Source organism: Hyaena hyaena, unplaced genomic scaffold (genome assembly GCF_003009895.1).
Source record: "Hyaena hyaena isolate Hyena2069 unplaced genomic scaffold, ASM300989v1 scaffold_563, whole genome shotgun sequence".
In the NCBI taxonomy this organism is placed as follows: Eukaryota; Metazoa; Chordata; class Mammalia; order Carnivora; family Hyaenidae; genus Hyaena; species Hyaena hyaena.
In genome coordinates, this window is record NW_024081197.1 from 944,676 (window position 1) to 972,040 (window position 27,365).

Genomic DNA, 27,365 nt, shown 5'->3' on the forward strand with positions numbered 1-27,365 from the left:
GGTGAAGGGATAAACTATGGTATATCCAAATAATGGAATATTATGCAGTGCTAAAAATATAGGAGATTTTAGGAAATTGAAATGCATATTATTAAGTAAGAGAAGCCAATGTTCAAAGGTTGCATACTACAGGATTCCAATTATTCAAAGTTCTGGGAAAGGAAAACTATGGAGACAGTAGAACGATCAATGGTTGTCAGGGGTTGGAGATATGGTAGGGGAAGCGTGAATAAGTAAACACAGAGGATTTTTGCTCTGTCTGATACTATATTGATGGATACATGTCATTATATGTGTGTTAAAACCCACAGAATGTACAGCACCAAGAGTAAACCCTAATGTAACTTTGGGTAATTATGATGTGTTGGTGTAGGTTCAATTGTGACAAATGTATTACTCTGATGTGGGATGTTGCTGTGAGGAAGCAGCATCCTTCCTCAGATCAGCAATGGTTATGCAAGCTGGAGACAGGGAGTAAATGAGAAATCTCTGGATCTTACTCTTAATTTTACTGTGACCCTAAAACTATTCTAAAAAAAAAAGTCTTCAGAAAAAAATGTTGAAGTAGATAATATTAAAGAATTTGCCAATTTATGTGAAGTAATGGCATCATGAAAATTCATATATACATATATATATGTTTGTGATATACAATGAAATATTTACAGAAGAAAGATATTAGCTTGAAGGAGATGAGATTCGACATGAAATACCAGGAATGGGGAACATAGAGATGAAAAAAGGTCAAACTATTAACAACTGTTTAAATTAGGTAGGATAATTACACAGGGATTCATTAAACAGTTCTACTTTTGATTTTATCTGAACATTTCCATATTAAAAATTAAGTTTTATTTCAGTTTTATGTTTATTTTATTCCAAATTTAATTACATGTAAATTTTACTCCCAGTAAGAGCAGATATATCAATTTTGTGAAAACTAAGACCTATAGAATATTTTGTTATCTCAAAAGAACCATTTTATAAAATTTTTACAGCATACACCAATTTATAACATTTTGAGATAAAATTATCAAAAGATGGTTAAGATAACTGCAAGTACATAAAATATTTATAGTAAATATAAAAATTTTATTACTAGAAATATAACTAATTAGGAAATAAGAATATATTAAAGTTTGCTTTTTACCAACTATTAGCCCAGGCTGCTGTATGAATATCATCTGGATATTATAACTTCTTAATCAAAATAATGGGGCATCTCTTATACAAGAATGTTCAAAATAGCATTTTTTATCACAGCAATATCTGGAAAAAATAAAAGTATCTACCAATTGTCAAATGGATAAATAACATATAGTATGCCCATACTATAAAATACAACTTAACAATAAAAAGAAACAAAGTACCAATATAAGCAACAACATGGATTAACCTCAAATATATTGTATTAGTTGAAAAAACCAGATACATAGGCAGAGAAGGACAAATACCATATGTTTGCACGTATAGGAGGATTAGGAGGAACTTGACGGAGGACCAAGGGGGAGAAGAAGGGCGGAAATGGTGGGGGAAAGGGAGAGAGGCAAACCATGAGAGACTCTTGAATGCTGACAAAAACTGAGGACTGATGGATGTGGGGGGGAGGGGGGGATGGGCATGAAGCAGGGCACTTTGGGGATGAGCACTGAGTGTTATGTAGAAACTAATTTGACAATAAACTATTTGTAAAAAAAAAAAAAAAAACAAAAACAAAAACAAATACACATAAGATAAAAAAAAAAATAAAGGCAAAATAGTACATGAAAAAAAAAAAAAAAAAGAAAAAACCAGATACATGACTATGTATCATATAGTTTATTTATAGGAAATTTCTAGGAAGTGCAAAAACATACAGATAAAAAGCAGACCACTGGTTACCTCAGACTGAAGTTGAGTGTTGAGGCTGATTGCAAATGATCATGAGGGAACTTTCTAGCATGATGGAATTGTTCTAAAACTGAACTGTGGGGGCGCCTGGGTGGCTCAGTTAGTGAAGTGTCCATGATCTCATGGTTCCTGAGTTCGAGCCCTGCGTCAGGCTGTGTACTGACAGCTTGGAACCTGGAGCCTGCTTCGGATTCTGTGTCTCCCTCTCTCTCTGCCCCTCCCCCGTTCACACTCTGTTTCTCTCTTAAAAATAAATAAACATTAAAAAAAAATTTTTTTTAATTTTAAAATACCTTAACTATGGTGCTATTGTATAATGACACAAAAGTCATTTGCACCCATGAAACAATACACAAATGGGTTAATTTATGGTATATAAACTGTACCTCAAAAAAAACTGTAAAGAAAAAAAAGCAGGTCATATGTTCTTCAGGGAACTTCAAACTGTGACTGTCTATCTTACAGTTTCTCCTAAAAGTTTATCAAAGAAGACTGATATCACAAAGGTCTAGGCTGAAGTACTGATTTTCAAAGTGTAGACCCAACCAGCATCAGCAGCATGAACCTGCTAGAAGTATATATTCTCAGGCCCTACCTCCATTTATTCAATCAAAAAAGTACAGAGTCCTTTAATTTGTTTTAACCGAGCCTTCCAGGTGAATTTGATACTTGCTAAAGTTTAAGAACCAATGGTCTCAGGGGTTTACTAACTAGTCTTCTTTCTAAGAGTTCCTAAATCTTATGACCGCCAAATCAAATCTTTCCACAGCAGCATACCTGGATCATATGAACCTTGTCCCTAGCCCTCATTGCTTTTATAGACAGGAACTGCCTTTATGAAACCAGAACTTAATATTATGCTGTTGGTGTTTACTGAAGACTGATAATGGAAAATGCTACATGAGGATTGGCAATTTAGTTTCTTTTATAAATAAAATACCTTTGAAGCAGGACTAAGCAAAGTTTTTCTGTAAACGTGAGATAGTAAATATTTTTGGCTTTTCAGGTTATAAAGTCTCTGCTGAAACTACTCCACCCTGCCATTGTATTACAGCTGACTACATATTCATACACATGCAAATATTTACATATATATAACACATGTAAATAAAGGTGTGGCCAGGTTAGACCATGGCAGGCCAGTTTGGACCTATTGATCATAATTTGCTGTCACTGAACTAGAGTAGTTGGATATAAATTCAAATACTGGATATACACTTTGCTTGCAAAAGAAGTCATTATAACTATATTTCATGTATTCAAAAAGATATAGGTAGGGGTGCCTGGGTGGCTTAGTTGGTTAAGCGTCCGACTTTCGCTTAGGTCATGATCTCACGGTTCGTGGGTTCGAGCCCCGCGTCAGGCTCTGTGCTGACTGCCAGCTCACAGCCTGGAGCCTGTTTCAGTCTGTGTCTCCCTCTCTCTCTGACCCTCCCCTGCTCACGCTGTCTCTCTCTCTGTCTCCTAGAAATAAATAAACATTTAAAAAAAAAAAAGATATAGGTAAAGTATAAACATATTAAAAAGAGATAAAGATAATAATAACCAGACTTCTGGAGAAGAAAAATAGAAACGCTGGTGATACAAAATGTACTGATGAGTATAAAAATAGATTAGACACTGAAGGATTAAAGACTGATAAACTTAAAGACATAAGAGTAAGAATTACCCAGGGTGCCTGGATGGCTCAGTTGGTTAGGCGTACAACTGTGGCTCAAGCAATGATCTCATGGCTCATGAGTTGGAGCCCTACATAGGGCTCTGTGCTGACAGCTTGGAGCCTCCTTCAGATTCTGTCTCCCTCTCTCTTTCTCTTTCTACCCCTCCCCTGCTTGTGCTCTCTCTCTTTCTCCCTCTCTCTCAAAAATAAACTAAAAAAAATTTTTTTAAAGTAAAAATTACCCAAAAAACACGGAAAAGAAAATAGAAAAAAAGAGAGAGATCATGAGTAAGGTATGGAACAACTTTAAGTAGCCTAATATACATGTAACTGAAGTCATATAACTGGAAAAGAGACAGAAAAAAGGACAGAAAAGATAATTTTTTAAAACAGCTTCTCTATTTTGAGAGAGGATACAAGTAGAGGAGGGGCAGAAAGAAAAAGAAACATCCCAAGCACATGGGGCTTGAACTCACAAACCATGAGGTCATGACCTGACTCCCCATCAAGAGTCAGAAACTTAACCAACTGAGCCACCCAGGCATGCCCAGAAAAAATAATTATGTGGAATGTTAATTTAAAATAATGGATGAAATTTTTCCAAATTTCAAAAATATTTAAAAATATATACACAAATAGATCCCAAAACACAAAAGCCTCAAGTACAGGATCATGAAGAAAATTACACCAAAACAATCATAATTAAATTACTTACAACAAGGGATAAAAAGAAAACATTAAAAGCAACCAGAATTAACAGTATTATCTAATCTGAACAACAGAGAAAAAACACAACTGGAAAAAATTAACCAAGCCTCAAGAACCTGTAAGACAATAGCAAAAGGTCTAGAAGGATGTAAGAGTATTGAGCTAAAAAATATTTTCAAGAAATAATAGCTAAAAATTTCTCAAGTTTAGCTAAAGACATAAACTACTGATTCAAGAAACTGAGAGAACTCCATTCAGGACAAACCGAAATAAATCCATGACTAGACACATCACACTCTTAGGTGCTGAAAATTTAAGACAAATAAAAATTCTTGAAAGTAGCTAGAGAAAAATAACTCATTACATGTAGGAATATAATCTGAATGACTACAACATTTTTTAAAATCAGAAACTACGGAAGCCAGAAAGAAGTGATATGACAGTTTTAAAGTGCTAAAAGAAAAGAAGTGTCAATCCAAAATTCTATATCCAGTGAAAACATCATTTGGGAATGAAGGTGAAATAAAGACATCATCAGATGAAGGGAAAGTAAGATAAACCATACACAGTATAATTGCTCTTAGAGAATTGCTAAAGAAAGTATCTCTTTTGAGAGAGAGCACAAGTGAGCAAGGGGCAGAGAGAGAGACGAGAGAGAGACAGAGAGGGGGAGAAGGATGGAGGGGAGAGAAGCGGGGCTCACCTGAAGTGGGGCTCATGTTCACCCAAAGCAAGGCTTGAGCTCACTCAAAGTAGGGCTTTGTGCTCACAGGATGTGGGACTCGAACTCATGAATGTGAGATCATGAGCTGAGACAATGTTAGATGCTTAACTGACTGAGCCACCCAGTCACCCAAAAAAGTATTTCTGACAGAAGGAAATGACATAAGAAGGAAACCTGGAACATCACAGAAGAGCAAAGAGAATTGTAAGAATCTGATATATTCTTTCAAATTCTTTAAAACATACTTGATAGTTAAAAGTAAAAAAATATAACTTTGATGGGGTTTTCAATGAATGATGATAGTAATATGACTATAGCACAAAGAAATCCATTGAAAACAATGTGGATGGAACTAGAAGGTATTACGCTAAGTGAAATTAGAGAAAGACAAATATCATATGATCTCATTCATATGTGGAATTTAAGATACAAAACAGATGAACATAAGAGAAGGGAAGCAAAAATAATATAAAAACAGGGAGGGGAACAAAACATGAGACTCTTAAATACAGAGAACTGAGGGTTGCTGGAGGGGTTTTGGGTGAGGGGATGGGCTAAATGGGCAAGGGGCATTAAGGAGGACACTTGTTGGGATTAGCACTGGGTGTTACAGGGAATGAATCACTGGAATCTACTCCTGAAATCATAGGCTAACTAATCTGGATGTAAGTTAAAAAAAAAAAAATACTAGTCAGTGTATCTTGAACTTTAAACTATTCTATGTCAACCCAAAACCATGGTGGGTAGGGTGGTAATGTTAATTGCAAATGTTTTCTAAAGCACTCGAATAAGCAAACAACAGAATTATAGTCAAGAAGTTTAGAAAATGTCAAGATCATACATCAACTGACCCAATTGAGTAAGGAAACCATCTATAGTTCTAAATTTTAGATGGATGAATTAGAAAGCCATAGTGCTTTCCTTCAAAATGTGTCTTGGTGTCATGGGTGGAGCAGGTGATGGGGATTAAACAGTACACTTATCATGATGAGCACTGAGAACTGTATAGAATTGTTGAATCACTATACCGTACAACTGAAACTAATATAACAGTGTATGTTAACTATACCAGAATTAAAATTAAAAACTCAAAAAAAAAAAAAAAAGGGTGAATTCCTCTTACCTTCCTCTTTTTCTTCTATTCAGCTCCTCAATGGATTGGATAATGCTTACCCACATTGGAGAAGGCAATCTACTTTACTAAGCCAATTCAAATACTAATCTCATCTAGAAATAGCCTCACTGATAAACCCAGAAATAACGTTTAACCAAATATTTGAGCATCCTCTGATCCAGTTAAGTTGACACATAAAATTAACATCAAAAAGGATAATACGCAAAAATAAAGTATATTTCTATATAATAGCAATACACAATTGGAAAGTAAAGATTTTAAAGGACCATTTACAACAGGACCAAACCATAAAATACTTAAGGATATGGCTAACAAAATATGCACAAAATACACCCAAAACCACAAAACAGTGAAGAACAAAAAATACTTAAGTGTTGAAGTATACCATATTCATGGATTAGAAGATTCAATATTGTTAAAATGTTAGCTCTTCTCAGACTAATCTGTAAATTCAATACCAGCAGCAGTTTTTACAGAAATCAATAAGCTATCTCCATAATTTATATGAAAAAGCAAAGAAACTAGATGAGCCAAAACAATTTCTCAAAAAGTTGTAAGACATATACTGATTTCAGTTATCATGCTGTGCTGGTGGCAAAGAGATAAACATAGAGATAAGATAAACAGAAGATAGAGTCGAAAATTAGATCTATATACATATAGTTAATTGGCTTTTGACAAAAGTGAAAAGGCAATTCAATACAGAAAGAATAGACTTGTCAACAAATGGTACTGTAATCGTTTTGATATCCATATACATACTTACATCATATATCAAAAAGAAAAAAAATTAAAAGTCAAAATTGAATAGACATCTGAATTATGTAGAAACTAAAAATATAAAGCTACAAACAAAAATCTTGTGACTTTAGACAAATTTAGACAAAGATCTCTTACACAGACACCAAAAGCATAATATTAAAAAATGAAGAACTGCACACCATTAAAAATAAGAACTTCTGTTTTTCAAAAGGCATTCCTAAAAAAATAAAATGATAAACCCCAAATTGGGAGATGTGTGCAAATTACATATGTAATAAGGGACTTGTATCCAGAATAGAGAACTCTCAAAGCTCTATATGAAAACAACTGAATACACAGTTCAATAAAAAAAAATTAAAACATATATTAAAAAAGAAAAAGAAAACTCAATAAGAAACATATTAAAAGATTTGAGTACATACTTCACCATATATACTGATGGCAAATTAGTACATGAAAAGATGCTCAACACTGTTAGTCACAAAGAGATACTACTACATATCTACAGGAATGGCAAATTAAACAACAACAACAACAAATTAACAATACCAAGTGCTAATGAGGATGTGGAGCAACTGGAACCATCATGGATTGTTGGTAGGAGTACCAAATAACAGAGCAACTTTGGAAAACAGGCATTTATTAAACATACATTTACCATAAGACCCAGCAATCCTACTCCTAAGTATTTCCTCAGGTGGAAAAAAAACTTACATTCACATAAAAATCTGTAAGCAAATATGGATAGCAGCTCATTCATAATGACCAAAAATTAAAAAACAACCTGTGTGTCCTTCAACTAACTGCTTACGTCCAATGCAATGGAATACTACCTACTAATAAAAAGAAACAAACAGCACAAAAATATGGACGAATTTCAAATGTATTATGCTAAATGAAAGAAACCAGACTCAAAAGGCTATATTCTATGTGATTTAATTTATATAAAATCTGATAAGGCTCAAATGTAGGGGTAGAAAATAGAAAATAGGCTGCCCAAAAAGCTAGGCATGGGTTTGACTACAAAAGGCAGAGGAGACTCTGGAGCCTAACAGAACTGTGCTTCAGTAGGTGGCATCTACTTAACTGTGTACACCTGTCGAAGTTCCCAAAACTGTACATACAAAAAGTGTAAAACTTGCTGAATATAAATTATATTTAATTTTTTAAAAAGGAAATAAGAAAGATAACTCTGGATTCTTGTAAGGTGGTCAGAATGAAAGAAGGGTGACATAATGAAGCTCACTATTAAAACTAACGAATGAGAAAATGATGATAGCTTTTACCAGGTAACAGAAGTAGAGAAGGTGAAAAGTGGTTAGGTTCTAGATATATTTTAAGGGGTAATGGATATAATCTGCCAATGGATGAGATACAGAGGTTGAATAAGAAATATCGAGGATGACACCAAGATTTTTTTTTTACCTGTACAACTAGAAAATGGAGTTAATATTTACCAAGATATGGAAATCTATGATAGGTTCTTGGAAAAGGGTTGAAAATTCAGACCTGGGTAGTATTTTGGACATAAGAAATTTGATATGTTCATAAAAAATCCAAGTGACACTGTTGACTACACAGTTGGATATTTATACGGACTATAGGATAGAGGTCTTATCTATACATATAAATTTGACACTCATTAGTATAATGATGCTATTTAAAACCATGGACTAAATACTGGGGAGTTATTGAGGATAAGAAAGAAATGCAAAGACTGAGTCCTAAATCATCCAGAGCTTGGGGAAATGAGGAAGAACTAGCAAAGAGACTGCATAAAGTAGAAAGAAAACTAAGTAAATAGTGCCTAGGAAGAAGAAAGTGTTTCAAGACAGAGTATAATCGATCTAATGCTGATGTTAGATAAGATGAGGATTGATCTGATCCCTCTTTAACATGGAAAGATCTGGAGGCACTATCAAAAGCTGGTTTAGAGTATGAGAAGCAGAGGGCTGTTTGGACCAAGTATATGGGATAAACAGGAGGATAATTATTGAAGACAGTAAAAACAAACACCTTCTTTATACCTTAAATTCTATTTTATAGCAGCAATAACATTTCTTTTATTACTATCATTGTTTTACAGTATTTCCCACCCTTTTAACCTTTCAAGCTTTCTGTATACTCTAATTCAGCATAAAGCTGAATTTTCTTTAAATCCATCTATAATTATTTTTCTTAAAATTTTTTTCAATATTTATTTTTTAGAGCGAGGGAGAGACAGAGACAGAATGTGAATGGGGAAGGGCAGAGAAAGAGGAGGGGGACACAGAATCCGAAACAGGCTCCAGGTTCTGAGCTGTCAGCACAAAGCCCAATGCAGGGCTCGAACCCACAAACCATGAGATCATGACCTGAGCTGAAGTCGGATCCTCAACGAACTGAGACACCCAGGTGCCCTATAATTAGTTTTCAAACTGAAAGTTAATCTATTCAACTTGCTTTTAAATCTTCCCGTGTGAATTTTGGTAGTGAGTGTATGTTTAGGAATTTGTCCATTTCTTCTAAGTTGTCCAATTTGTTGGTATATAATTTTTCATAGTATTCCCTGATGATTGCTTGTATTTCTGAGGGGTTGGTTGTAATAAGTCCATTTTCATTCATAATTTTGTTTATTTGGGTGCTCTCTCTTTTCTTTTTGAGAAGCCTGGCTAGAGGTTTGTCAATTTTGTTTATTTTTTCAAAAAACCAACTCTTGGTGTCACTGATCTGTTCAATTGTTTCTTTGGTCTCTATGTTGTTTATTTCTGATCTAATTTTTACTATTTCTCTTCTACTGGGTTTAGGGCATTCTTGTTGCTCTGCCTCTAGTTTCTTTACGTGAGCTGTTACGTTTTGGACTTGTGCTTTTTCTAATCTCTTGAAATAGGCCTGGAGAGCAATGTACTTTCCTCTTAGGACTGCCTTTGCCGCATCCCATAGATTTTGGATTGTTGTGTTTTCATTTTCATTTGTTTCCATATATTTTTAAATTTCATCTCTAATTGCCTGGTTGGCCCATTCATTCTTTAGTAGGGTGTTCTTTAACCTCCATGTTTTCAGAGGTTTTCCAGACTTCTTCCTGTGGTTGATTTCAAGTTTCAAAGCATTATGATCTGACAGTGTGCATGATATGATCTCAATTCTTTTATATTTATTGAGGGCTGCTTTATGTCTCAGTATGTGATCTATCTTGGAGAATGTGCCATGCGCACTTGAGAAGAAAGTAAATTCCCTGGCCTCAGGATGTAAAGTTCTAAATATATCCGTCAGATCCATCTGGTCCAATGTGTCTTTCAAGTCCATTATTTCTTTAGTGATTTTCTGTCTGGTTGACCTATCCATTGCTGTAAGCGGAGCAATATACTGGATTGATTCTATCTTCTTAATTTTTGCTAAATTTTATTGTTTGTTCCTATTTTTTAAAATTGGAAGTTATGGCATATAAATAAAGATTAGTGAATGTATATATAAATTTAAAAATAGAGGTAATTTATAAACTGAGAACAAGAAATTAAGTATGGAAAAATTCAAGCTTTCTAAGAACACTATTTAAAAACACCTTTGTGTAAATATATGAGATTTAATCTAAAGTGTTTACTCAATTATAACCTAGGAAGGCAAAGTTTAAAGAAACAGAGTTGACATCCACACACCAACCAACTAACTAGATCAACACATAAACTCCAGATGCAAACAAGCCTATGTGCAGACCTTACAAATGGGATTCTCCCCTTCTCTCAGGAGTAAACCACTATATTAAATTTTTGTATTAACAATTCCTCTTGCTATTCATAGATTCTATGTGCTATGCATATACCCATGAATTTTATATTTTATATGATATTAGATTGAGTGAACTTTGTGTCTAACTTATTTTATACATCTATTTTTAAGATTAACCCATTTTGTCACATGTAGCCTTAGTTCTTTCATTTTCCACTGCTGTATATTTGTCATTTATATGAAGACCACATCTTATAAATATAGTTTACCATAAATGGGCATTTTCATTTGTATTTTTTTCTATTATGAACAATGTTGCTAAAAATGTTTTTTTGGTAAACAACTGCAAGAATATCTCTTGAAGTGAAATTGTTGGGGTATATAATATGGTCTGTCACTGTGGTTTTAATTGGCAAATCTCAACAAAGGAAAGAGGAGAGCATCTTTTCATATTTACTGACCATTTGGTTTTTCTCTATATGAATTTCCACTTAATGTTTCTTTTACTATTTTTCTACCTATGTTAACCTTTTTTCATGTTCCACATGAAACATGTTCACATTCCACATACTTAATGGAATACTGTAAGAACTTAAATTTTGTATAAAGTTTTTAACGTATAAAGTAATACTATTATTATTATTCTAAAACTGTTTTATCAAAGGATAGATAAATACATAAATAATTCTGCTACTGTGGTTAGGAAGTTTTTTTTCCAGGTAAGTAAAAAGCAGTACAAATACAAAATCAAATTAAAACCTTTTAATTAAAAAAATTTTAATTTAAAACAAATTAAAATTAAAATCTTAAATCCTAAAATTGAGCAGAAAATGTCAACATGCATTTATAATATATTTTTCTTTAAAAAAATTCTAAGCTCTAGAAATAATAACCAACTCAGTAACAACTCAGATACTGACGAAACTTATCATCATGCCAACTGGCAAAGATAGTTAACAGTCCAACTCCACTATCACAGAAGAAAGCAATGAAAGGTGGATTTGTAGCTAAAAGCTAATTAACTGATAAGTGGTAAAAGAATCAATAAGAATAACTATAATGGAGTGAAACCCATCTAAATGCATTTATGAAGCCATAATAATAATTTAAAAACAAAACAAAACAAAGCTCAATGGTGATCAATGGAAGATGTCAGGGAACCAGATCATTATTTTGAAAAATAGTGAACAAAGGGAAAAAATTGAGCATTTATTCTTTTTCCTGTAAGAATTCTAGCTCAGGATAAACAAATAGTTAAGGGGAATTCTTTACGGAAATATCCCATCTACCAAATTTAGGAAGAGTGATAAAAACAGAATCCTCGGGGCGCCTGGGTGGCTCAGATGGTTAAGCATCTGACTTCGGCTCAGGTCATGATCTCATGGTTTGTGGGTTCGAGCCCTGCGTTGGGCTCCGTGCTGAGAGCTCAGAGCCTGGGGCCTGTTTTGAATTCTGTGTCTCCCTCTCTCTCTGGCCCTCCCCTGTTCACGCTCTCTCTCAGAAATAAATAAAACATTAAAAACAAACAAACAAACCAGAATCCTCACCATTTTGCAGCCCCCTGTGACATACAAGCAATGAGTATTAATAGCTATTAAGGCCACAAAGAGACAGCATTATGTACCTCCTGGTAGAAGTATTCAATAATTACCCATGACATATTCCTGCAAAAATTTAAACCTCAATCTGATATAGCCTCTGCATCAAATCAGCAATTATAGAAAATTCAGGACCAGAAAACAGGTTGAATGAAACCATGGAGATGCAATGAACAAAATCCAGAATATAAGAAATTCTACACAACAACCCAGTTCCTTTAACAATAAACTGCAAGGAAAAAAAGTTACTGTTAACCTACAGATTAAAAGAGACATACCAACCTTTGTTTGGAATGTTCAAACTTACATGGATCCTGTTTAAAGTGATGAATAAGGAAATGTAGATATTTGATATTAAGGAATTAATGTTAATTTTAGATGTGATAATGGTATATGCTATTTATGTGTTAAAAGAGTTCTTTTTAAGGACACATACATAAATATGTAGGAATAAAAAAATAAGAATAATTATTAGAAGTTTGCTTCAAAATAATCCAGTATGAGTAAAAAGAATGAGTGGAACTGAGATGAAACGAAATTGGCTATGAAATTAAATAGCAAATGGGTACCTGGGGGTTTCATTACATTACACAATTTGTTTTATTTTGGCATATGTTTGAAACTTCTCAAAAGTTTTTCTTTAACTTGCCTTCATGGAAGACTGTAGCAAAATCACTTAAACTTGCCTAAAAATGCCAGATTCAATTTATGGATCTCCAAAATGTATTTATATGTTCACACTAAACTAAGGCCTTAGGACAAAAGAATGATGAAGGTATATTTTAAGGAATTAATGAGTCAGTGAAAAGTTTTCTTTCTTTCTTTCTGAGAGGGAAAGAGAGAGAGAGAGAGAGAACAGAGGAGGGTCAGAGAGAGAGCCACACAGAATCTGAAACATACTCCAGGCTCTGAACTGTGAGCACAGAGCCTGACGTGGGGCTCGAACCCATGAACCTTGAGATCGTGACCTGAGCTGAAGTCAGACCCTTAACCAACTGAGCCACCCAGGCACCCTAGTTTTCTTTATTTCAAAAAGAGAAACATTCCTAATAACCTCAAATCAAATGAGACACAAAAAGAACCAACCAATTCTGCCTGCTTTTTAGTAAGTGCCTGGGTTTGAACATGAGCTGGTGTTATAACAGATGACTTCTAGATCACTTTTGCAATTACCTGCCTGTTCACTAAGATTAAGATTGGATTCCAACTTTGTCCATTTACTACAAGGCTGTCTTACCAAATATATAATCTGTACTTTCAAGTCTTGAAAATCTTTTGAAATTCACCAAAGGATAAACAAAAGTTTGATTTTTAAAATTCTAGTCTTTTATGAGATACCTAAATTTTTTCCACAGATTAAAAAAAAAATAGCAAACTTTTGAAACAATTTAGAACTGCTTTAGTACTATTGAGAAACTATTAACACACAAAAGCAGAATTACATACCTTGCCCGGACTGTGAAGTTGCTACAGGAACTTCTTGGTTTGGCTCAAAAGGAAGTTCAGGTGTTAGGTTTTCAAACTGCTCTTTACTAATGAGACTTAGCTTCTTAAAGTTCTCAACTTCTTGCTGAAGTAGAATGGAGGAATCTAATTACTAAACTGGCTAATAAAGTAACCAACAAACAATAATTGATACCAACCTCAAAAAATGAGTTTAACCAAAACAGAATAAAAAAGATGTTCTAATAAAGAATCTAACATTATACTTAATAACAATATTCAGAATCTAAAAGAGGCACAGAGAATCCAAAAATATTATGAATATTTTATAATTAAGATATGTTGTAAGAGCATGTGCTCTAATCATTTATTATTTGTTGAACATTTACACACAAGACTGCTAAGGTATTATAGAAGTTACACAGTAATCTATATTCCCTACCCTTAAGGAATTTACAAGGTAGATGGAAAAAAAGGAATGTGACATAAAAACTAATAATATTAGGCAGCATATGAAAAATGCTATTATTATTTGGTATAAGAATTGAGATCATCAGAGAGGCATCACAGAAGAGATGGGGAAAGAATAAGAATTTAGAGAAAGGGTAAAGCATTCTAAAATAGGTAATGTGAGCAAAGAGCTTGGAATAAGCAGTCATTCACTAGAAAATAATTCAGTTATTGAGAAAAGTTGTCTAGAATCAGTGACAAAATGGCCTGATATGGAAATGGGAAAAAGCTAATAGAAAACTTTTTATACTAGGCCAAGAAGTTTTCATTTCCTTTTCTAGTAATAGTAAACATGTGATGGAAGATAGATAGATGGCCCTGGAGGTTCATTTCCAAACCCCACTCATAAGGTTAGCAGCAAGGAGGCTTGATAGATCCGAGTTTCGAGCGTTGTCAAAGGAAGAACAGGCTATCCTTGCCTTTTGGGCTCCGGAAGCTTCCCTTTTCTAATAAGTTACATAGTGACAGATGTTCTCAGCCCTTCCCTACATATATAGAGAGGATAACAGAGTGAAGGCCAGTCTCTAATGTAAGGCCATTTGGCCATGGTACATGCAGACCATTCATGTATGGCCTAAGCTGTAAAATAAAAAGAGTTTGACAGACTGCTTGCACTCTCCTACTTTTTTAAGTTTCCTCCAATAAACCCTTTATCATATCTACATCACTCAGTGCTAATGGGTCTATAACCATTTAGAGAACAAGCTCCAAAGAGGGTTTTAGCAGGTAAAAAACATAAAACTGTCAGATGGACCAAACTAAATATCATCATTACAAAACAGTCATAGTACCTTGCTCTTAATAGCTAACAAAATAATCTTTCCCTTTTGCCTTCAAACATGAATAGTTGTCAGTTCACACCATTCATTAGATCCTGCTAGTCTTTTAACGTAGGATCTTGTTTTCATGAAAATGCCTTAAAGGACTACCTCAGCTTTTGCCCCTATACCAATACTGCTTTCCCAAAAGTTTTCAATAAGCTCTTTAAGCTAATTCAGTCACTATTCCTCACTGTCCCCATCTTGCTACAGAGCTTACTACTTAAAACAAAACATTTACTGTTATCATTATCATAGGCCAGAGTAATATAGTTCTACCTGATGGGAACACAAGCAGTATGCTTCTGTTTTTAACTTTTTAAACTAATTCATTAAGGTACCACACACATATATACATACACACACTAGAGAAGTGCATAAGTCCTAAGTATACATCTCAATAAGTAACCAAGACTGAACAGACCTGTGTAACCACCATGAAGGTAAAGTTATTACTAGCACTCTGGAAGTAACTTCCATGCCCTTCCCCTCTTCCTCTCCCTAAAGACAATATGCTGACTTCAGTACTATAGATTCATTTTGCCTGTTTTTGAATTTTATAAAAATGGTATCATAATGTATAGTTTCTTTTATGCAAAATTATCTTTATGAGATTCTTTTATAGTTTGTAACTCTACATCAGAGGTCAACAAACTACAGCCCTCAAAGACCAAATCTGTTTTTGTTAATAGTTTCTCTGTAACAAAACCACACCCATTTGCTTACATATTGCATGCCTGCTTCATTGCTATGACTGCAAAGTTAAGTGTGGTTGGTATAATGTACAACCCATGAAGACTAAAATATTTACTACCTAGCTCTTCACACAAAAAAAAATTGCCCATCCCTGCTCTGTGGTATTCTATCATATGATCACACCATAATTTTAAAAAAATCCATTCTACTGGGGGACCTGGGTGGTTCAGTTGGTTAAGCATCCAAATTCAGCTTGGGTCATGATCTCATGGTTCGTGAGTTCAATCCCCCCATCGGGCTCCACACTGACAGTATTGAGCCTATTTGGGATTCTCTCCCTTCTTCTCTCTTTGCCTCTCCCCAAGTCACACTTTTTCCCTCCCAAACCTAATAAACTTTTTAAAAGATCAATTCTATCATTGATGAACATTCAGCTCCTTTACAGATTACAGATTACAAATAATGTCACTAGAAATATGTTTTTACAAAACACTTCTTTTGGTAACAGAGACACACATTTTATTGAATGTTTACTAGGCTTAGAATTGTTGAACAAGGTGGTATGCTTCAACTTTAGTAGAAAATGCCAAATACTTTTTCACAGTGATTATACCTATTTACACTCCCACTAGTGGTATATTGAAGCTCCTATTGCTCCAAATCCTCAACAATACTTGGTATTGTCAGTTTAAAAATATGTAGCAGTTCTAAAAAAGGGATGAATTATGGGGATTATGGGGATATGCAACAGTTTGGATGGACTTCAAGGGCATTATGATTAGAAAATATCAATCTCAAAAGGTCACATGCTCTATGACTCTACTTATAGACCATTCTCAAAATGATAAAGTTATAGAAATGAAGAACAGATTAGTTGTTACCAGGGGTTAAGAATCGTGGAGTGGAGGCACATGGCCATGAGTCTAATAGCACAAGGGAGATCTGTGTGGTGATAAAATAGTTCATCGTGAATGTGATGGTAGTCACGTGAATCTACATGTGACAAAATGACATAAAACTGTACACACACATTTGTAAGAAATGTCAATTTCCTGGTTTAACAAGTGCTTAAATTATGTAAGATATAAATTTTGGAGGGAATTGTACTATTTTTCCAACTTCCTGTAAATCTATATCTCAAAACAAAAATTCAAAAACTTTAAATATGTAGCCACTCTACCAGATCTATGTGTAATCTCATTGTGGTCTTAACTTGCATCTATCTAATTACTAATAATGCTTAAAACGTTTAATATATTTTATTTGGATAGCCTCTTTTGTGAGGTGACTATTCAATTCTATCACTCATTTTTCAATTTATTTCTTTCACTTACTGATTTTGAAGAGCTATTTATAAAATGTTGTAAATGTCTTCTTCTATTCTGTGGAAAGAGGAACTTTCCACTTTTATGGTGTCTTCTGGTAAAAAAAATTTTTTTTATGTAGTGTATTTTATAAGGTATTTCTTTTGTAATTTCCTGTTTAAGAAATCTTTCCCCAGGGCACCTAGGTGGCTCAGTTGGTTAAGCGTCCCACTTCAGCTCAGGTCATGATCTAACAGTTCATGGGTTCAAGCCTCACATCGGGCTGTGCTGACAGCTAGCTCAGAGCCTGGAGCCTGTTTCAGATTCTGTGTCTCCCTCTCTCTCTGACCTTCCCCTGCTCACGCAGTCTCTCTCTCACTCTCAGAAATAAATAAAACGTTAAAAAAAAAAAAAGTAAAAAAAACCCCAATCTTACCCCTTTCTAAAGATGTTATATATCTTCTCTTTACAATTTTTTATCTGATTATGAATTTAACATATTCTATTGTTAAAAAGTTTGGGAAGCATAAAAGAATAAAAACAAAGAGCAAAACACACACACACATACACAGAAATCTTTCCCTACTAAAATATCATATAGTATCTTATCTTCGAGAAATGTTATTATTTTGCCTTTCACATTTAGAATTGTATCATATCTAGAATTGATTCTCTGTGAATGGTACAAGGGTCCATATGCACTTGAAAAATCTGCATTCTGTAGATGCTGATGTAGTATTTCACTTACGTCAACTAAGCAGTTTCTTAACTGCACTGTTTGAATTTTCTACAACCTTACTGATTTTTATCTTCTTGCTACATCTTGCACCTTTCTTGGTAAGAAAGGTGTTGCAAAATCTCCCACTATGATTATAAATTTATCTTTTTGTACTATGTATTTTGATGCTATGTTATTAAGTGCTTACAAACTAAGAACTATTGTATTTTCTGGGGCAACTAAACCTTTTGTAGTTATGTCCCTTTTTATTTTGAATCTTTTTATTTATTTTGAGAGAGGAAGAAAACATGAGCCAGGGAGGGGCAGAGAGAGAGAGGGAGAAGGGGCGCTTGGGTGGCTCAGTTGGTTAAGCATCCGATCTCACCTCAGGTCACGATCTCACGGTTCCTGGATTTGAGCCCCGCATAGGGCTCTATGCTGACAGCTCAGACCCTGGAGCCGGCTTTGAATTTTGTGTCTTCTTTTCTCTCTCCCTTCCTCCACTCATATTCTCTCTCTCCTTCTCTCCCAAAACTAAACATTAAAATAAAAGAAAGAGAGAGGGAGAGGGAATCTCGAACAGGCTCCACACCAATAGTGATCCCACAAACCATGAGATCATGACCTGAGCAAAAATCAAGAACCAGACACCAAACCAATTGAGCCACCCAGGTCCCAATAATTCTTTTTGCCTTAAAATTCCATTTAGACTTATACCAGCTTTGTTTAGTGTCAATATTTATTTAAATCCACAAACATTTGTGAGCTTTGGGAGGGGTTTTCTTTGTTTTATTTTTTTAATTTCTTTTTAGCTTCTCAGTTACTTCTTCTTGAACTGACAGATGACTCTAGGGAAATGCAGACCCTGATAGCAGTCTTCTGTATATTTCCTTCTTCCAGATTTTGACCACACAATTCTTTACTGCACTGTTAGCTCTAATGTGGCTTCATAAAGATTTTATTTTTTAAAAACCAACTTTCCTAGTTGTTCTCAGCAGGACTCATACAAATAACCCAATCTACAACTAAATGTACAAGTTCTGATTTTTGTGTTTTTTGTAAGTTTACACCTAGCCTTCCTCAAAAACGGCATGAGAAATATTTATAAACAAATGCATTACATTTCAGTCTAAGAGTTAAAGATAGGCACATATGAGACACAAGGGTAGAAGAGTGATTTTTCTGGAGTGGGTAATAATAAAAGCTATCAAAGTTTTTTCCCAAGGAAATAATATTTGAACTAGGTTTTGCAATATAAAGGATGAAAAAGTTTGGCAAGCAAACCATATGAAAAGATATTATAAGCAGAGTGAACAGATGCAACTTGGTATTGATGGAGTATAAATTTTAAATCTGAAAGCAGTGTCATAATGAAGATTGCCAGGTGCCAGACCATTAATTATTATTTGTCAATGAACTTGAATTTTATCTTGGAGGGTGTGCAGAAGCACTAAATAGCATTAAGAAAAATGCAAAAATGGTCAAATCTATGCTTTAGAAATTTGAGGAATTTAGATTCGTTTCCTTGGGAATCACTTACTTTGAAAATCATGTAAGTCTGAAACTGTACCATCACTACAATCTCATGGAAAAAGTCTGATTGAAAATGAAGCTAACACAGAGGAAAAGTACACCAAAGATAGGAGTAGAGAAATGCAAAATTAATCTTTGAGTTTTTTAAAATTTATTTTATTTTTATAGATTTGATTTTTTTAAAAAATGTTTTAATGTGTTTTATTTATTTTTTTTGAGAGTCAGAGACAGACAGTACGAGCAGGGGAAGGTCAGAGAGAGAGGGAGACACAGAATCTGAAACAGGCTCCAGGCTCTGAGCTAGCTGTCAGCACAGAGCCCGACGCAGAGCTCAAACCCATGAACCGTGAGATCATGACCTGAGCCGAAGTCAGAAGCTTAACCAACCGAGCCACCCAGGCACCCCTGAAGTTTCCATAAAGACCTGCCTGAAAACAAATGCTGCTTATTGGATTTCTAGTAGTAAAGTCCCTTACTTCCTAGGAAGTAAATGAAGAAAGGAGAAAGGAAGGAGGAAGACTATTCTGACATGAGGAAAACTAGAAAGATAATAAGCTAGAGCCAAGAACCTAGTATACAAACCACAAAGAGAGATGACGCAGGCCAGAACTATTGTACAGCAATAGGAATGAATAGGAAAGGACAGATAGGATGTAGCGACAAACTGCACATAGGAAGTTAGAAGTTGATAAGAGTCCTGAGGCATCCAACCAAAATCAGGAAACATAGGAAACAAATTTGGGATAGGTCCTTTTTTTAATGGAGATAATATATGTAAGTGAGATGCCTGTGGAAGAAGACAGATAGCTGGAAAATCTAATAGACTGGTTAAATATTGCTAGATTCCCAAAAAGACACTGAAAAGTCATTAGCATAGAGTTAATGATAAAGACCTGGGACCAGATTCTCTCACTTGCATACAATATAAGATAACAAAGTAATAAGAAGAGAGATCAAGGATAGAACCAGGGAAGACCATATTTAAAAAACAAGCAAACTCTACACTCAAAAATGGTTAAAGCAGTGAAAAAAAACAGGCATCCAAGAAAAAAGAGAGAGGGCAAAGTATCTTATGTCATAAATTATGAAAAGTGCTAAACAGATGGGGATATATCGGTAGTACATGAGTCATCTTGAGAGAGCTCTAATCTGACCAGATTTGAGACATTTGAACATCAAAATGAATAATGACAGGAATGAAAAGGAATCCATTCCAGAGTCCACACTGAAACTAAAAATATATAAGTAAGTAAAATGGAGTGGAGAACAATTTTTTTTACAGAAGAATGCTAAATAATTAACATAAAAGGAACAGAGAAAAATTACCGTTATGTAATCACCATAGTAATAATTTATTCAGGCAAAAATCATCAATAAAGGCTAAAACACTGAGTGAAGACCGCTGAGGAGCACTTTCAAATTGTCACTCCAGAGTTCACTTATAAATTACAAAGGTAAAAAGGTACCCTTACAATGAAGAAATATGATATATGGTACACATCTTGATAACCAAATAACTAATTCTAGAACTGACATCATTGTCTCCTGAGGTAATGTATTGAAGAATGTATAATATCACCTATGTAATATTTCTGCCAAAATATTTAGCCTGAAACTAATCATGTGGAAATACCAGGCAAATCTAAACTGAAGGACATTTTACAAAATTACTAACCTAGACGCTTCAAAAATGTCAATGTTATGAAGCAAAAAAAAAAGGCTGAGGAACTTGTCTAAATGAAAGAACATTAAAGTATAAAAATCTAAAAGCAATGTATAATCTTGGTTAGACCTGGTATCAAAAATAATAAAGTAAAAAGAAGTTATAAAGGACATTAAGACAACTGGAGATATCTAAATGCAGACTGTATATAATAGCATTCTATCAATGCTAAACTTCCTGTGTTTGATAGCTATGGTTATAAAAGAGAATGCACTTTTTTTAGGAGATATGGGATAATATATTTAGTGATAAAGTGGTATAATGTCTACAACTCTCAAATGGTTCAGAAAAATGCACAAATATTGTGTACATCTATAAATGTTAATATATAGAGATCTACAAAGCAAAGCGACTGTGGTAAGATGTTAACAACTGTTGAAATCTAGGTAAAGGGTATACTGGTGTTCATTATATTATTCTTACAACTTTTCCAAAAGTTTGAAACACTCCAGAAGAAAGACTTAGAGGGAATAAAGTACATATATACATATTACTGATATAAAAAACATGTCAGTAATAATTATATAAAAAGCTAATACACTTTAATAAAATATCTTTCAGACATTTACACGTCAGAAGTATACATTTATCTACAATTCATACTGGCAAGAATGAGAGAGGGAGTTGAAGCAGGAAGGGTTCTCCTCAGCCAAGTTTCTAGAAAGAACACCTGGCACTTCAACTTTCTCACCTCCTATTTATATCAATATGAATTGCAGTCTTGAAGACAGAAGGAGGTGAACATTTAAGTAAAGATATTTTTTAAGGATGAATATGACCTTAGAAAAACTAAGAAACCAATGTAAAGAAAAATTAAAGTTCAGACAGAATATTTCTCTTTGTGTATCATGATCTCAGAAATCATTTACTTTACTGGTTTATTTAAGTGAAACTATACATAACTACATCTATTTTTTTCTCCTAATAACGACTAGTGAACATTCTTTTCTCTTTTGTTTCCCTCTTCTGTTTTTTTATGCCTTAAAAGTTCAATCATTTTTCCAGTTTTAATTCTCCCTTCTATACTAAATACTCTAAAATCTTCATTTCTGGCTTTCTTATCATTTCTAGGATTGACAAAGAGGGTAAAAGACATTTTACATAAACATAAAAGATGACACCAACTCAACATTTCCAAATCTGATCTCAACATCGTTCCCTCCCAGTTCTTATTTGTTAGTGTTCCTATTTCTATTACACTGGTACTATGTATGAATTGTTTCTTTAAAATCTCTGCCCAATTTGGCACTTTTTTCATTCTCATAAAGCCTAGAACATAATCAGTTGTTAATGAATGTTTGTGGAAAAGAAAAAGTCCTTTGGGTCAGCATTTCATTTCACCCTTGATTATTATGAGTTTTTAACTCAATTTCTGCCCTCTTCTACTCTGACCTAGGACAATGCCTCTGTTAGGATTAACCCTTATTAAATCATCTTTTGGTTACACCACTTTGTAAGAATTGCAACTGCTTCTAATTCTCAATTCCTACTTAGCTTTCAAGACACTTCATAGTCTAGTCCCATTTCATCTACTCAAATCTTCAATTTCAGTAAAGTACCTTAGTAACATTTAACTTCTAGAAATTTGATTTATACTTGTGCAGCAGTAACATGCCAGCAATGCAACTGCCATTCTACTCAATGAACATAAGTACTAATGTAATTAAACTCCAAAATGCTAAATCACATAAGAAAAAGGGATATATACATTTTAATAATGTCCTGACCACTGGAAAGTAAAGTGTCCAAACAAGTACAGTTACAACAAATCCTTAAGGACTTAACTTTATAATTAAGAGATTTTATGTTTTAAAGTTGAGAATGATAAACTCCATTTGAATTATTTAAAAAATCAGCCTCTAAGAAGAAAGATGACCATGAACAGAAAGAGCCACCAAATTAGACTCTTCAGAAACTTGTTCAAGTGCTTCAGCAAAACATTTGAATATTTTATATGATCCCGCTAACATTAATTATATACATGATAAATTTACATATGCATATTATGATATGCAGCTGTACTTAAAACCATATACGTATCTGGTGGGTGGTCTAAGGGAGAAATAATATATAGTAAAAATCAATGATAAAGGAAGAATAACACTGAGAACATAAGACAGTATTTTAGTATGAAATACTTTTTCATTGTGCTTTAGCTTACATCTTCCTAATTAATAATAAGGTTAAGCAGTTTTTCATTTGTCTATTAGCCATTTGGATTTCCTCTTTTCCAAAAACCACATCCAAGTCTGGCCATTTTTAAACAGGGCTTTCTGTCTTTGCCTATTGAGTCTTAAGAATTCTAACACACTCTTGATAGGCATTTTAGGCCTTATATATTCTAAAATACATTCTCTCAACTTGAAAAATATCTTTTAATACCCTATTTTCCATTGGGTATTCTTTAATAAAGAATATTTTTTTGCTTGTTTTTTAAAAACAATTTTTTTATTAAAGTAGAATTTATAAATGTTAGTCTCAGGTATACAGTATTATTCAACAATTCTACACATTACTCACTGCTCATAATGATTAAGTATAAACTTAACCTCCTTTATCTATTTCACCCATCTCCTCACCCACTTCACCTCTGACAATCACTTTCTTCTTTGTATTTGTCTATTTTTTATAACATATCAGATAAAGGGTTAATATTGAAAACGTATAAAGAACTTATCAAACTCAACACTCCAAAAACAAATAATCCAATGAAGAAACGAGCTAAAGACATGAACACTTCTTCAGAGAAGACATCTAGATGGCCAACAGACACATGAAACAATGCTCAATGTCACTCATCATCATGGAAATACAAATCAAAACCACAATGAGATACTACCTCACACCCATCATAATGGCTAACATTAACAACTCAGGCAACAACAAATGTTGGCATGGATGCGGAGAAAGAGGATCTCTTTTGCACTACTGGTGGGAATGCAACTGGTGCAGCCACTCTGGAAAATAGTATGGAGGTTCCTCAAAAAATTAAAAATAGAACTACGCTATGACCCAGCAATTGCACTACTAGGTATTTATCCAAGGGACACAGGTATGCTGTTTCGAAGGGACACATGCACCCCAATGTTTATAGCAGCACTATCAACAACTGCCAAAGTATGGAAAGACCCCAAATGTCCATTGATGGATGAATGGATAAAGAAGATGTGGTGTGTGTGTGTATATATATATACATATATATAGAAGTATTACTTGCCAATCAAAAAGAATGAAATCTTGCCATTTGTAACTACGTGGATGGAACTAGAGGGTATCATGCTAAGCAAAATTAGAGAAAGAGTTATCATATGACTTCACTGATATGAGGACTTTAAGATACAAAACAGATGGACATAAGGGAAGGGAAGCAAAAATAATGTAAAGACAGGGAGGGGGACAAAAACATGAGACTCTTAAATGTGGAGGACACGGGTTGCTGGAGGGGTTGTGGGAGAGGGATGGGCTAAATGGGTAAGGGGTATTGGGGAATCTACTCCCAAAATCATTGTTACACTATATGCTAACTTGGATGTAAAATTAAAAAATAAATTAAAATAAAAAAAAAAACCTGTGTTTTTAGTTTCTTTTTTACTTTATTTATGTTCTTAAATTCTACATATGAGTGAAACCTTCTTATCTTTCTCTGACTGACTTATTGCACTTAGCATTATTATACCAGCTCGGCCCATCCATGTTGTTGCAAATGTAAGAACTAATTCCTTTTTGTGGCTGAGGAACATTCCACTGTATATACATATATAACACTTCTTTACCCATTCATCTATCAATACACAATTGGGTTGTTTTCATATCATGACAATGGTAAATAATGCTACAATAAACATATAGGTGTATATATCTCTCTGAATTAGTGTTTTCTTTGTGTAAATATCCAGTAATGGAATTACTGGATCATATAAGTTTATTTTCAATTTTTTGAGAAGCCTCCATACTGTCTTCACAGTGGCTGCACCAGCATGCACACCCACCAACAGTGCACAAAGGTTCCTTTTTTTTCCACATCCTCACCAACATTTGTGTTTTTTTATTTTAGCCATTATGACAGGTATACGGTGATATCTCATTGTGGCTTTTCAATTTGCATTTCCCTAATGGTTAGTGATGTTGGCCATCTATATATCTAATGAAGTTCTCCGCCCATTTTTGGACTATTTGCTTTTTGGTGTTTAGTAAATTCTTGATATACTTTAAATATTAGCCCCTTATCAGATATATCATTTGCAAGTATTTTCTCTCATTCAGTAGGCTGCCTTGTTTTGTTGATGGTTCCCTTCACTGTGCAAAAGCTTATTTTAGTATAGTCCCAATAGTTTAATTTTGTTTTTGTTTCCCTTGCCTGAGAAGACATAGCTAGAAAAAAGATTGCTATGGCTGATATCAAAGAAATAACTGCCTATGTTTTAGAAGAGTTTTATGGTTTCAAGTCTCACATTTAGGTCTTTAATTCATTTCAAGTTTGTTTTTGTATACGATGTAAAACAGTGGTTCAGTTTTCCCAGGGCCATTAGTTGAAGAGATGGTATTTTCTTCACTTTATATGTATATATGTGTGTGTAGGTGTATGTACATTTAGGAATATGTATACATATATATGTAAGAATACATATATGTAAAAGTATATCAATATATATATTCTTGCCCCCTTCACTGTAGATTGACCATATACGTATGGGTTTATTTCTGGGATCTCTGTTCTATTAATCTAGGTGTCTGTTGTTTTGCCAGTACCATACTGTTTTGATTACTATATTTTGTTGTATATCTTAACATTTGAGATTGTGATTACTTCTGGGTTTTTTTTTTTTTTTTTTAAAGTAGGCTCAGGGCTTGAATTCACAACCCTGAGATCAAGACCTGAGCTGAGATCAAATTGGAGACTTAACTGAGCCACCCAGGTGCCCCTATTCTTAAGATGCTTTGGCAGTTTGGGGTCTTTTGTGGTTGCATACAAATTTTAGGATTATTTGCTCTAGTTCTGTGGAAAATACTGTTGGTGTTTTTATAAAGATTGCATTAAATTTCTAGGTTGCTTTGTGTAGTATAGACATTTTAACCATATTGTTTCTTCCAACTCATGAGCACAGTATACTTTTTCAACTGTTTGTGTCATCTTTAATGTCTTTCACCAATGTTTAATAGTTTTAAGAGTACAGGACTTTCACCTCCTAAGTTACGTTTATTCTTAAGTATTTACTCTTTTTGGTGCAATTGTAAATGGGATTATTTTCTTAATTCCTCTTTCTGCTACTTCATTATTAGTGTAATGGAATTCAACAGATTTCTGTTTATTAACTTTGTATCCTGTGACTTTACTCAATTCATTCATCAGTAGTTTTAATCAGTCATTTTGTAGTTAGTTTGGTGGACTCTTTAGGATTTTCTACATATAGTATCATGTCACCTGCCAATAATGAAAAATTTACTTCTTCCTTACCAATCTGGAAGCCTTTTCTTTTTCTTGTCTCATTGGTGTGGCAAGAACTTCCAGTACCATGCTGAATAGAAGGGGTAAGAGAACACCCTTGCCTTGTTCCTGCTCTTAAAGGAAAAGCTCTGTTTTTCACCGTTGACAATGTTAGCTGTGGATTTCTCATATCGCCTTTATTACGCTGAGGTATTTTCTCTCTAAACCTATTTTATTGAGTTTTTATCATGAATGGATGTTGTACTTTGTCAAATGCTTTTTCTACATCTATTCAGATAATTAAAAGTTTTTTATCCTTTCTCTTGTTAATATGATGCATCACGTGGGCTGTGAATACTGAACCCCTTGGCATTCCTCGAATAAATTCCACTTGATCATGGTGAATAATTCTTTAAAATACATTGCTGGATTTGGTTTGCTATTTAAAACTTTTTTTAAAGTTTATTTATTTTTGAGAGAGAGAGAGAGAAAGAGAGTTGGGGAGGGCAGAGAGAGAGGGAGACACAGAATCTAAAGCAGGCTCCAGGCTCTCTGAGCTGTTAAGCCAGAGCCTGGCACGGGGCTCAAACCCACGAAACATGAGATCATGACCTGAGTCGAAGTTAGATGCTTAACTGACTGAGCCACCCAGGAGCCAGTTTTATAATAGTTTATTGAGGATTTTTGCATCTATGTTCATCAGAGATATTATCCTGTAGTTTTATTGTGGTGTCTTCACCTGGTTTTAGTCTCTGGGTAATGTTGGCTTTGTAGAATGAATTTGGAAGCTTTCCTTCCTCTTCTACTTTTTAGAATAGTTTAAACATTGGGTGGAGTTCAACTGTGAAGCCATCCAGTCCTGGACCCTTGTTTCTCAGAAGTTTTTGCATTACTGATTCAATTTCATTGCTGGTAATTCGTCTGTTCAAATTTTCTCTTTATTCCTGATTCAGTTTTGTAAGGTTATAGGTTTCTTGGAATTTATTCATTTCCTCTGGGCTAATTTGTTCATC

At 34.1% G+C, this 27,365-nt stretch overlaps 1 protein-coding gene across 7 annotated transcripts in view; it reads right to left on the reverse strand.

Moving 5' to 3' along the window:
• The window catches only part of LARP1B (La ribonucleoprotein 1B), a 117,345-nt gene that overhangs the window by 22,453 nt on the left and 67,527 nt on the right, over nucleotides 1–27,365 (reverse strand). For 6 of the 7 annotated variants that reach the window (XR_005532485.1, XM_039256245.1, XM_039256247.1 and 3 more), the window contains one exon: nucleotides 13,629–13,752. The exons of the other annotated variant lie outside the window; for it this stretch is intronic. Coding sequence is in view for 5 of the 6 variants with exons in the window: in XM_039256245.1 (XP_039112176.1) it covers nucleotides 13,629–13,752 (124 nt within the window). In the remaining variant the exon portion in view is untranslated. The remainder of the gene's footprint in view (nucleotides 1–13,628; nucleotides 13,753–27,365) is intronic. 7 annotated transcript variants of the gene reach the window in all.